The 13,311-nt window shown below is 44.9% G+C and overlaps 1 protein-coding gene across 1 annotated transcript; it reads right to left on the bottom strand.

Moving 5' to 3' along the window:
• Positions 1 to 8,368: 8,368 nt before the first annotated feature.
• On the bottom strand, positions 8,369 to 12,929 carry LOC144128301 (uncharacterized). The gene is made up of 4 exons (XM_077661616.1): positions 12,583 to 12,929; positions 11,386 to 12,079; positions 10,351 to 10,501; positions 8,369 to 8,494 (listed from the first exon to the last, which is right to left on the bottom strand). Exons 2-4 carry the CDS (start codon positions 11,486 to 11,488, stop codon positions 8,401 to 8,403), a joined length of 348 nt encoding a protein of 115 aa, XP_077517742.1. The 5' UTR covers positions 11,489 to 12,079; positions 12,583 to 12,929; the 3' UTR covers positions 8,369 to 8,400.
• Positions 12,930 to 13,311: the final 382 nt, after the last annotated feature.

Genomic DNA, 13,311 nt, shown 5'->3' with positions numbered 1-13,311 from the left:
GCCAATCCGTTCAGGCGTTTGATTTGAGCTTGCAGTCCTTTTTATTTTCCTGACATATTACTCGCATTATCATACGTCTGGCTTCTAAAATCATCAGTTGAGATGCCATTGGTCGTCAAGAGGGACATCACGGTATCGAAAAGATACAAGCCGGTATGCGATATGATTGGAACAAATCCAAGAAAGCGTTCGTACACTTTCCCATTTAAATAGTATCGTAAAACAACTGACAGCTGATCAACGTTAGTAAGGTCTGGTGTCGAATCAACAATTAAAGAGAAGTATTTTGCGCGTTTAACTTCGTCAACGAAACGTTCCTTGACAGCCTTTGCCATACGCTCGATGAATTCATCACAAATGGTTTTTTACAGACACGATGGGTGACTTTTTTCCTTTGTTCCCGTAGCGTTTGATGTGCTCCTATAGAAAGGGGTCAAACTTCGCAATGGCCTCAAGCACTCAGATGTAATTGCCATTTCTCGGTGGACCAAAAATCTCCTTACTGCCCCTAAACGCTACGTTGCGCTCAGCTAGAAGCTGAACTACAACGACTACGCGCTTCAACACCTCTGTCCAGTAAGCGGTCTCAGTGACAAGGTGCTTAACCAGCTCCTTGTCAATTGTGCTGCTCGAGTTAGAGCGGGCGAGCCATGCTGCCACGCAGTTCCGGTGCACAACGCTATTTTCATGTGCACAAACCTTTTCTTGTGCTCTTCAGCGCACTTCGCAGACATCAAAAGACATCAAAATTTTCAGGACCAGGATAGGATCAATTCGGCGTGTTGCCAAGTTTTACCCCTTTCTATAGGAGCACATCAAATGCTACGGGAACAAAGGAAAAAAGTCACCCATCGTGTCTGTCAAAAACCATTTGTGATGAATTCATCGAGCATATGGCAAAGGCTGTCAAGGAACGTTTCGTTGACGAAGTTAAACGCGCAAAATACTTCTCTTTAATTGTTGATTCGACACCAGACCTTACTAACGTTGATCAGCTGTCAGTTGTTCTACGATACTATTTAAATGGGAAAGTTGCTTTACAGAGCGATCAAGCTCAATGCAGGAGCCATACATTATGGCCTATACATATTTTACGGCACGCCTCGATCATCCGTTGTATTTCGGTAAATTTAAATAAAAATGCCACCGTCACGTGGGTGTAGCGCTAAAGAACCGCTGCATTCATATTCCTGTCCTCACGACTTTACTTAGAGGTCGCAAAGGTGGTCTCGTTGATAGCAAAACTCTTCACTTAACATGTCATTAATTTTTTTTAAATATCGGCATTGTTAAGTGCTTAATATATTACTTTCCAGATCCAACAGGAGTTTATAATTTTGTTTCCAAATTGATTTCCTTAGAAGCGTGTAAAGGTTCCTAATGCTATTAAGGAAATTACTGAGGCTGCAGGTGTACATATGTCTTCTTAGTTGTTTTTTGAGGAAAGGAAATCGCACAGTAGCTTTCTCACTACTCGGTGTACACCTCAACAGCGCCGCAAGGGAATGGAGGAACGCGGGAGTTACAGAAGAGATATGAGATGTCCTTCCCAAAAACCAATTTTCATGTCTCAAATGGTGTGGACCCGCCGCGGTGGCGCAGTGGTTAAGGTGCTCGGCTACTGATCCAGAGTACCCTGGTTCGAGCCCGAACGCGCCGGGTGTATACTTGGATGGAGCCAAACCCAAAGGCACCCTAGTGCTTTCCGATGTCAGTGCTTAAAAAATTAATGTGGATTAGCCCAGCTAATCCAGGATATACAAGGGGAAAGCGAGATTGAGATCTCCACACCCACGGAGCCGGTTGTGCGCCTTTCCTTTCGTGAAAATGAAGTCTTTGCAAAGTTGTCAACGCCAATGAACTCTATGAACGCCGTCGGCTCACTTGTTTTGTTGGGCTTTTGAGGAAAGGAAATGGCACAGTAACCGTCTCACATATCTCGGTGGACACCCAAACCACGCCGTAAATGAAGGGGTAAAGGAGGGAGGGTGAGAGGAAAAAGAATACTGAAAATTGAAAGTTGGATTTTGAGGAAAGGCGCAGCACTACGCAGGGGCGCAACCCCTGTGGATCGGTGCTACTTCTGGCGCATGCGCAGTAGTGACTAGGGAGCGAGAGAGAAAATTTTCAGTGGCTTAGGTCGGCTATGCCAGGATATAGGTAGCGAAAGCTAAGGCATAGCATGTTTAGCCTTGGTTAATCTTGATTGCAAGTCCAGGTTAGTGTGGTTGTCTAGCTCGTGGTGGTAGTGGTTTTATTAAAATAATAGTAAAAAGGAAGGAAAAGATTTTTGCTAGCCCCGGCATCTGCTATCGATACTGAAGCACCTGAGCTAGGGCAGCGGAAATAAAGGACAGCAGGCAGAGTGGAGAAATGAAATGAAAGAGTTCTCGCATTAAAGACGACACAACTGTGGTTGGGGCGCACGCGAGCTCTCCTTTTCAATCCTCCAACATGTAATCAGGCATGCGACGCGGCAGGGGAAGGGAGCGGAGGCGACCGCAACGACGAGGAACGCGGTGTGACGTCATACCAAACGGCGGCGGCAGCGATCCGCGCGGTGTGATGTCATGCCAGATGGCGCGGTGAGCGCGCAAAAGACAGTAACCGTTTCACATATCTCGGTGGACACCTGAACCGCGACGTAAAGGAATGGATAAAGGAGGGAGGGAAAGAGGAACGAGAGAGCTGAAAATTGAAAGTTGCCTTTTTAGGAAAGGCGCGACGCTGAGCAGTGGCAAAACACCTGTAGTTCGGTACTACTAGTGGCGCATGCGCAGTTGTGACTAGGGAGAGAGAGAGAGAGAAATGCGCCGGTTCCCCTCACTGCTCCTCGCGCATACGCAGCACGGCTCTCCAGGAATTACGCTAAACTGCTCAACCTGCGGCCAGTAAAGCTTTCGCTTTAAAAAATCCCCAATCGGTCGAAATTATCTGGGGCCTCCACTACAGCACCTCTCCGTTTCTTCTCTCAGTCCCTTCTTTATTCGTTCCCTTACAGCGCAGTTCAGGTGTCCACCATTTTGTACGATACTGCGCCATTTCATTTCCCCAACAGGCAATTCGATACACATGGTGTGGGCATGTACACAGAATCCTCACCTTCTGTCTTCTCCTGCCGGAATGGCATGGAGCCCCAAATGCTCTGGTAAAGCAGACGGGCGACGGAGCCTCGTCGTGCGGTGTCCCGGACAAAGGGCACCGACCATGTCGCGGGGTTTTCTGACTAATAATTGGTTTTTAGGGGGAAAGGAAATGGCGCAGTATCTGTCTCATATATCGTTGGACACCTGAACCGCACCGTAAGGGAAGGGATAAGGGAGGGAGTGAAAGAGGAAAGGTAGAAAGAGGTGCCGTAGTGGAGGGCTCCGGAATAATTTCGACCACCTGGGGATCTTTAACGTGCACTGACATCGCACAGCACACGGGCGCCTTAGCGTTTTTCCTCCATAAAAAACGCAGCCGCCGCGGTCGGGTTCGAACCCGGGAACTCCGGATCAGTAGTCGAGCGCCCTAACCACTGAGCCACCGCGGCGGGGTGGTTTTCTGACTCCCAAACACTTTTAAAGGGAAAGCTTTACTACGCCAGCCAGAGAGCCATTTCGGCCCGTCGCGCACTTCAGCCGTATGCCGTGTACCGCGGCCGACGAACGACCTTGAGACGCCGTTGCCTAGCAACGCCCAGCCGCGGTCCAACAGATTGCGCCGCCGTCGACGCCGCTGCTGTCACCTCTCGCTCCAGCAGATGTGCTCCGCTGGGGTAGAGGGAGAGGAGGTGTTGCCTCGCTGTGGGTATATATATATATATATATATATATATATATATATATATATATATATATATATATAAATATATATATATATATATATATATATATATATATATATATATATATATATATATATATGTGTGTGTGTGTGTGTGTGTGTGTGTGTGTGTGTGTGTGTGTGTATGCGTTTCGCTTCATTGTATGGTATCTGATACCTAATTTAATTGCTGCAAGTCCTTGGACACAAGATATTGAACTTATTTTTGGAATATCGCGGAGTGCTTGTTTTGAAGCACTCTAGCAATGGTCGGCCCGGTATTGCACTGCCTCCGGTATCGGCCTTGGCCGTATTAGCGCGCGCCTTTTCTATCTTTGCTCTCCTATCCTTTAACTCTCCAGGGGCCCTAGTCTCGACATTTCGCCATTTTGTTCAAATTGTGACGTAGGCGTGACGTAACCATCAAGGCGGTGCCAGGTTACGTACCCACAGAATCTGATTACGTGAAGAGAGAAAAAATGTAAAAACTGATCTAGAAATAAATACCGTCGTCTGCTACTATTGGCGCCAAGTACGGAACAGAACGCCGCTCCGGGTACTTGCGCTGAGCCTCTGCGTTGCAATCTTCGGTGCATACGCGTCGAGGGGCAGTGCGAAGGAGTGAAATATGTTGCGGCCTCTTGAGTATCATGTCGGATGTCCGGCAGCAGCTAAGGGCAGACTTAGGCTACTCAGTGCGAAAGACTCGCACGTCGGTTGTCAAAGGATTCATCGAGTTCGATGCGGCGGTGCGAGCGAGGGCGCAGCCTAGACGACTTTTCAGTCGAGGTGAACTGATGGCGTACCCGCGAGTCACGAGCGGCGCTACACGCGTGCGTACTGTTGCCCAGAGAAGCTGGCGAACATCAGGAACGGGGCCAGGGTATTCGTAATGGCGTACGTGCCGAATGGGAGCGGAAAGTGAAAGCTTTGGCCGGCATGATGCCTTTGTGGCATTGCTCCTTATAACAATCGACGACAGCTTCGCACATTTGCTTACCAGCCACAGTTGAATGCAGGAACTGAGACTAAGGCAGTTTTCTGGGGTAAAAGTCATCTCGTCCGGGCCAGGAAAGGAAGCAACGAGAGCTATATTTTTAGAGTGGTGCCGCCACTGCTGAAACGGCGCCTAAATACGCGCAGGCCAGCAGTCCCTGTCTGAGGACAACGCTCGCATACTTAGCGTTGTAAACTCTGCGGAAACCCACTGTTTCCTAGGCGCCGCGTCAGCTACCGTCAGGTCAGCAAAGGTGCTAAAGCTTTTAATCGCTACGTATCGGCTTTAACAGAGAGCGGGGTGCAGCGGAGTTGTATCTGTGTGCGCTTGGAAGGCCTCCAAGATGTGTTTAGTGCTGAAATGCATGCTTGGCAAGGCAAGCCGATGTGCACATTTTAGGCAACGCGTTGCACCAGACTCTGTTGTTAGTCATGTTTGCATGCACCCGCGCCCGAAACGAAACTGCAAAGCGCGGAATATCGGAGTAAATAGCGTCAAGGAGAACACACCGAGAGCGCATCCCTTATTATCAACTTAAATGTGCAAAGCCGGGAAAAAAAGTTTCTTTTCTGGCATTAATAACAAACAACATAAAACAAAGCGAAAACTCCCCCCCCCCCCCCCCCACACACACACAACATAATTTGAATAGAGCGTACCCTCATAAAATTCAGTGATGTACTCATATTTTGCTTCGCAAGCCTGCACGCATGCACTTTTGTGATGTAAGTGGCACATATATTACTTCATAAAAATTACAAATGTTGTCAGCAATTTTGCTTGTTTTTCCCTTCCTAGAAAGGCATAAATTTTTTCTACTTGTTCAAGTGAATGCGTAACACGACCACCACACAGAAGCAGCTACACTATATGTGCGATGCAAGTAAGCGCAACATTCTGTGAGGTGGGGCAAAATTATTTTCTTGAGCACTTACAGGCCGCCTCACCTCCCTTGCTGTCCACACAAGCAACACGAGTCAGGCAGCGTCTTGAAGTTTCTTCGTTGTAGAATAACAGTTATGCACCTACCATAAAATCAAGCAGCTCCTTTAGATGCCTGATCAAGTACAGTACAGCAAGCTTCCAAGTAAGAGAGAAAGATATATGCCAGAAAAGGTGGAGAGGTCGGATAAGGAAAAGTTCCTTCACCTGTTATTCCACAAAGGGGCAGGGGAGGAACATAGAGGTAGAGAGTAAATATCGTGACGACACCATATTACGGTAAGACACATGCAATGTGCAAGATACTTGCTTTATTTGCTTTGTTTTATGCGGTTTATGATCCCAAAGCGACTCAAGCTATGAGAGATGCTGTAGTAGAGAGCTCTCGATAATTTTGACCCCCTCGGGTTCTTTGCCGTGAATTGGCATTGCACAGTACTCGGGCCTCTACCGCTGCGGCCGGGATTGAACCTGCGTCTTTCGGGTCAGCAGCCAACCACCATAACCACTGAGCCACCGCGGCAGCTTTATTTGTATGATGCAAGAAACTTAATTTAATATTCATGTATGCACACTCATTGCCTAGTACATGTCACACAAAGCACGAACATGTGTTTTGGGGCCAAGCATTCCGGTTGGTCTTGCACGCAGTATTTAAAGAGAGCACCATGAGCCGAAGAGCTGAAGGAGAACAAAAACATGACAGTAAACTTAGGAGCACTACAGACAAGGAGGAAATTAATTTATTTCCATACTCTGAAGGCCCGGAAGTATACAAAGAAGAGTGGGGGAACACATAAAATTGGTAACTGCTTTTTTTAATTTAATACAGCCAAATATTGCAGCATTTGAGGCAGGAACATGGCAGGAAAAACAAAAGCGTAAGATTAGACAGAAAATAGGCAAGACATTCAATGTTGATGTCGCCCTCAGGACAACATATGGGAGGCACCAATATAGACAGCGGTAGTGTTCTGGTTAGGGTACTATTAAGATAAAAGTCTCCAGGATGCACAAAAAGCAATCTAGCCAGCGACGGTAGCCACTGGCTTTCGGTAGGTTTTTTAATGTGTGCACCACATAGGATGTATTCATGATAATTAATAAACCACAGGAGATTGTTCAACACGAAATAAATTATCCTCACAGCACCATACCATACACAGCTAAAAGGAGAAGTCAGCAGTAGGAATTGCAACGATACGGTGCATGTAGACCCCTACGTGAAGACTTCACGCCACAGGGTTCACTTTTTAGCTGTGTAGTGGAGTATTCAAGGCACTCATCATGCTATAAACTTCTGCAAGGTGAGGAAAACCCTTGTTTTAGCCTTTCAAGGCCCTTTAAGCTTCAAGAATACTGAGTTTTGCACTTCGGGGATCAAAAGCAGACCATGTGGCCTGAAGACTTGACTACAGCCCTGCAATTCATTACAATTGAAGACAGCTGGCGCACCATTAAAAACCAAAACAGAAATGCCAAATACAAAGCAGAACAAGCATTCCAATTATTGATCTAGGCATTGTTTACAAACATACATACTGGAGCAGTTGCTATGCTGTTGTATTCTGCCAGAACAATATGTGCTGCAACCATAAAAAGCACCCTATTTAGAGGACGATGGATGCTAAATGGGATTGAAATGAATAAATCAGTGACAACTAAAGCAAACCACGAGAAAAATTATTTCGCAATGTACGCAGTTGTGTACAAAGTGCCCTAAAGGGTTGCATGCAATTTTGTCATGCATTTAGTCATTTGCATCTTTTTTTTGCCGAACATCAGCACAGCCACGCATCACTGTAAAAAAAAATCCGTCAAAATGACGGGAAATACCTTGGCAGCTCTATTTCCAAGCATTTGACCGTTAAAATGATGGCACCCCGTCATTTTAAAATGACGGTGCTTTTTCATCATTTTGATGTTTTTCTTGTCAATCTGAAATACAACTGAACCGTCAATTTGATTACATTTGACCATCAAAATGACGGCAGAACATCATTTCTAAATGACAGTTTTTCCATCATTTTGACGTCTTTCTTGTCAATCTGAAATACAACTGAACCGTCAATTTGATGACATTTGACCATCAAAGTGACAGCAGAACATCATTTCTAAATGACAGTTTTTCCATCATTTTGATGTTTTTCTTGTCAATGTGAAATACAGTCAAACTGTCAATTTGATAGCATTTGACCGTAGCAGTTACAGCAAGATGTCATTTCTAAATGACAATGTTTTTTCCTGACTTCGATGTCATTTTTATCGATTTGAAAATATAGCCAAACTGTAATTATACCACTGATTGTCTGCGATGGCAAGCTGTCAATTTTAAAACTGTTTTTATGACTTCAAGACTTTTTGCAAATTTGAAATTATCTATAACTGTCAGTACAGCATTTGGCCATCAAGGTAATAGCAGGCTGTAATTTCGAAATGACTATGCTTTTAACCATTCCAAAATTTGGCTTGTCAACATGAAATGCAACTGTGTTGTCAGTATGATGGCCCAACACGACAAGTCTCAACATAATTCTGTGTCAATATATAGTGTGGTGAACCTGACCACATGAAAGTCACTTGCAGTGGGCAGTACCTCATAAACCATGCAACAAAAACAAATTTACATTTCTACTTGCACATTTATTCATAAATTAAAGTGCATTCAGCAGGCTCAGCAACTTTGGTGCGATTCCGCAGGCCCTGCCTTTGCCGCGCCCTTTCATTGGGTTGCTCTGCCCAAGGTACCTGGAAACAAAACGAAGATAGAATAAATCCATGCTCCATAAACTGTGCCAATCACATACTCTGTCTACACGCGTGAAATGCCATGAATGTGTGAACTGCACTACCTTCTGCAACACACAGTATTACGAAATTGAAAGACGAGATTAAAATCAGGTAGCAACAAATGTGAGCACACTAGTAGTGCGCTTAAATAGCTACATATACATGCACTAACAATAGATGATGTACCTAAATGTAACCATTATTATAACTCGTAAAAACAGCCCACAATTGCACATACACACCGTATAGTATTTCTAGTAACAATAGGTGCTCATCATGTACAGGAACCATACACAGAGTCTAGAAACCATAACTATGCAAGAGCATTTTGCTGCATTTCAGTGTTTTCAGCTATCAGCCGCAAACATAGGTCAGTATTGATGTAACACCCTGATGACCAGGTATAGGCTGCAATTGCACATGTGGCAACCATGCATACATTTAAAAACCTCATTATCATGCCTCATCATCTTACCATTTGCACAATGCTCATTCTAATTTCTGTGCCCTTGACCACAAATAAGCGGAATTTCACACCTGAAATCTTCTGAGCAATCAACAAACCTGTCACGATGATGAATGTCTTAATTTTTTTTCTTTTACACTGCAACTGTTGACACAAAGGGCGGCCAACTTCTCAGGTGCCAACATAGCAGACTTCACGATGGCTCTTTCACCTGTCCATTTCAAGTACTGAGCAATTCTGGACAAATATGGGATCACAGCATAATTTTTTTTGAAAGGGGCTAATAACCCTGCCAGCCCCTAAAAGATCACCAGGTGAAAGGGGAAAGTGCCATGTAATGGTTGTGACAGTACCTGTGAAGCTGTCCTGCCTATGTGTCACGTCTCCCGTTTCAATGCAAAATGAAATCTGACATTCATCATTGCAAAAGGTTTGTTGAGTGCCCAGAAGGTGAGGTAGAGAGCTCTACTTTCTCGGGGCTGATTGTACACAGGCTACAGCGAGCACTGCATCAATGGTAACAAGGGAACCTGAGGCCTGTAAAAGTGCAGAGAGGCATCCGGCAACTTGCCACATGTGTGGACGCAACCCATAGTCAGACACACTGTAATGTTGCACTAGGACATTAGCCAGTGGACACGATACATAGTAGAGCGACTTAAAATAACTGCATTTACACTTAATCCTCGCTCCTATTTTTCCTGACGTCGGTACTTATAAAAGTGCTGCACACATTATATTTAGCAATAATTGACAGTCGCCCGTCCTATCTGGTTCTTCGTTCTAGCCCCTTTCTTGCAGTAGCCAACCAAAAAAATAAGCAAAACACTGAAAAGTGTTATCTAGATGCACTCACAGGACACGTGACCAAGTTTAGGCAATGCGAACTGCCAGCCTGGTGCATTCATCACATGACAATGATCAAATCCGCAATTCTGCAAGTGTCAGAATACCAGAACTGGGTGCAATTTAAAATTAAAAGTCCGGCCTTCATCTCGCAATTGCCAGAGCTAGCCAATGTGCAAGGCTTGTTAGCATGTACTGCTGGCAAGCAGCACTATGTCAATAATCTTACCATTCTACTTTCTAAAGACGCCTGTGACTGGCAAATCACCATACAGGTGTGCCAAAAAAGCAACACGGTGCTGTGCCAGAGAACGAAGAAATGCACGAGAGGAATGTATGTGACGACATCAGAATTTCAGGGGAACAGGGCAGAACTGATCATTTGCAGGCACTGGCTAAGGAGGGCGAGTGCCTTTCCTCAGGAAAAAGAAGCCTGCTGCTCACACTATTGCCTCGGATTCCGATTGCTTATCAAACGCATCATCCACATTCACTCATTTACCTCTGCAAAAGCTCCATGGTGAGGGGGCAGTCGGGAGGGTACGCAACGTTGAACACAAAGAAGGAACCAAGGAGGAGGCCCATGGCCTTCTCAAGACTTCTTGTAGAATCCACTGCAACGATGATCTTCTTTATGTCCCCCATGCTTGATCCTGCAAGGAAAAAAAATTAGTCACACGCAAACGCTACCCTCTAAAGGGGTGATCTAATAATTCGAGTAACTCTATGGCCTTCGATGTGTACACTGAGAGAAGCCGAATTCAAATGTACTCGTAAAAAGCCATACTGGGTCTTGTTGCTAGGCCTTATGGTACCCTGGCAGTAGACAGACACATGCAACCAACGTGCCCTCCCTTATCAGTGCTTTACACGCCACTAATTATATCTGTTGAAGATGCTTGCTTCATGTAAACATACTACATAGAACTTGTTTATGGAAAAAGCTTTGCAAATATTGCACGACAAAAAAAGAATTAACTTTGTCGACAGAATACTTCGTTTTTTTTTTAAATAATGGGGAATAGTGATGAGGTAACGAAACTTGGGCAAGCACCGAGGCAACTTTTCAAAGGCCCTCCATTTTGTACCTAGCCTGCCATGACATTAATGAGAAAAGCCAAGCTCAGCTTCGTTCATGCTTTCTAGCAGAACGTCATGCTTTTGGCAAGTCAAAAGGCCGCACATTAGTCTCGATGAACTCTGGCATATCACCTTATAGTGCGGAGATTGCCCCACCCTCCCCACTTATCAACAGTACTGCTACTGAGTTCCAAATTTTTTGTACACTCTAATAAGAATGGAAAACTACTGGCCAAACTTGCACATTGTTATCATGTTTAATTATTAAACAAACTGTACATACATAAGATGAAGCAGCAATTAAGCCTTTCATCCAGGGCTAGCCTCATTCCTAAGTTTTGAATATGTCCTACTAAGTAGAGTGAAGTTACACAAAATCAGGTTACATCGTAGAATAATAAAATACACTCTACAAGCCATGTTTTGAGCCAAAGTTCTATAAATGACAAATACATACCAATCACAGCAAGGTGCGGAGTTGTTGGCAGTCCTTCCAGACCCCCTTCAGCTGCATGCTGGGAATTCACAAGCCACATGTTATTAGACTCCAGAGAAAACATCAGTGATCAGATACATGCATCTCAATAATAAATCATAACCATACTTCCAACGATCCTGCTGTCATCAAGGCACTTTCTACACCTCGGGTACAGTATCATTTCAGCAGAAATGGATGAAAATGCGGTATAAAATTACAAGACTACAAATTTACTTGATTCAATAATTCCCAGCTAATGGATACGCCAGTCGAAAGAAATTTTTGGCCCTTGTTTGAGGCTTATAGGCAATAAGCTATAAAAATGAATAGAATTTATTTGGAAATAACTATTGCTGAAATAATTAGGCCCATATCTTAATGCTATACAAGAATGAAACTGCACACTATCAGTACACGAACTAAACACTGAGCTGCCCCATCGCCACCGGACACCGACGTATGGGGCTCGGTGTGCCAGGAAGCGAGGAACAACAAAAAAGAGAGAGCGTAAGAAATAAAACAGAAAAAAGCTGATCAGTGCACGAAAAGTAGTCTGCTTTTTATTGACGAATACTTTTACGAACCTACGACAGTAGTGCCGACACCATGAATTCAAGGGAGCTGCAGATGGCCAGCATGGTAGTCATAGAACATGTCTTGGCCTGAATTACAACTGAAAATGTAAAAAATGGTTTTTACGACTATTTTTACTGCCCATTAAGCCCATTCATAAGGTGTTCTGCATTTAAACAGAGGCGCATGGCGCGCTAGAGCTCGACCAACTCGATTTCGATCCTTGGCCCGCGTAACAGTAATCGTAACCGAAAGTCAGGCTCGATCGCGATTGTATGTGCCCGCATGATAGAGATACTATAAACGACTTTCTTCGACTTTCTTCAATTAACGTGCGCCAATGCTCTTCGTACGCTTCAGTGTTCCTCACAGGAAGTTTTTTTTTACACGTGGGCGCACGCAGCCCCTGAAAATCGCTGCACGGGGCTGAACCATGAGGCCGCGATTCACGCTTTACGTAGAAGCACGTCTCTGAACGGCAATCTCGGGCCCACGGCCATCGGTGCGTGTATACATTACGCGTGAGAACTAGCGTGCTCCTCGTAGCTATGTGCCGCACAGAACGCGTACTGCACGAACGAAGCATATAAGCAGAACACTTACCTCTACCCGCTGCAGTTGATTTTCGGCTGCAGCCCATACGTTCCTTGATTGCGTCTTCGCGGCCTTCCAACGCGTCGCACACAAAAAGGCAAAATGGCGCAAAATGCAGAACGCACACCCGAGCAGAAGCAGCGCGCACAAAGAAAAGCGAGAGGGAACCACGACAACCGGACTCCTTCCTTGACAGCGGGGGCCGGAAGCGCGCGTTGAGCGACGTCTCACATGACGTACCCCTACGCGCCAGCCAATAGAGTTTCTCGTTTTGTGTTGCGCTCTCCGTCTCTTTCTCCTCGCCCGCTCGTTCACGGCGAAGTCTCCGTCTTTCCCGTTTGACGCCGGCGGCTCGTCAAAATAGACAAAAAAGTGGCCGTCAAAATGACGGTTTGTTTTTACAGTGCATGCATAGGTGGGATTAGACATTGGTGGCACTGACACAGTTAATCGCAAGGGAAGGCCTGAGTACTGGGTAAAGTAGACAATAAACTGGTGATCAGGATAGATGTAAGTGAAACTGGTGTATTTTATTGACTAAACAAATCAACTGTAATACAAAGGCAGAGAAAACTGCAATATGTTAGTGGAAATTGAGTGCACTGGAAGATGTATTGCACAAAATTTGAGCCCCCTGAAATATTAGCTTGTTTTAAAAAAAATAATTGCTTTGCTTCCAATTTTCTTTTGAAGCTCAAGCAAAATTTTGGAGCAAGTCAGCTGTAGAACAAACTTCCT

This window comes from Amblyomma americanum, chromosome 4 (genome assembly GCF_052857255.1).
Source record: "Amblyomma americanum isolate KBUSLIRL-KWMA chromosome 4, ASM5285725v1, whole genome shotgun sequence".
NCBI lineage: Eukaryota > Metazoa > Arthropoda > Arachnida > Ixodida > Ixodidae > Amblyomma > Amblyomma americanum.
The sequence above is the reverse complement of the archived record's forward strand: the minus strand, read 5'-3'. Positions and strand labels throughout refer to the sequence as shown.

Bases quoted from the DNA above. Each gene is read 5' to 3' on its own strand.
- LOC144128301 (XM_077661616.1), bottom strand. From the start codon at position 11,488: ATGTTTTCTCTGGAGTCTAATAACATGTGGCTTGTGAATTCCCAGCAT. The intron at 10,502-11,385 runs GTATGTATTTGT...TTTTCCTTGCAG, and splicing joins TCCGCACCTTGCTGTGATTG to GATCAAGCATGGGGGACATA. The intron at 8,495-10,350 runs GTAAATGAGTGA...TTTTGTTTCCAG, and splicing joins ACCATGGAGCTTTTGCAGAG to GTACCTTGGGCAGAGCAACC.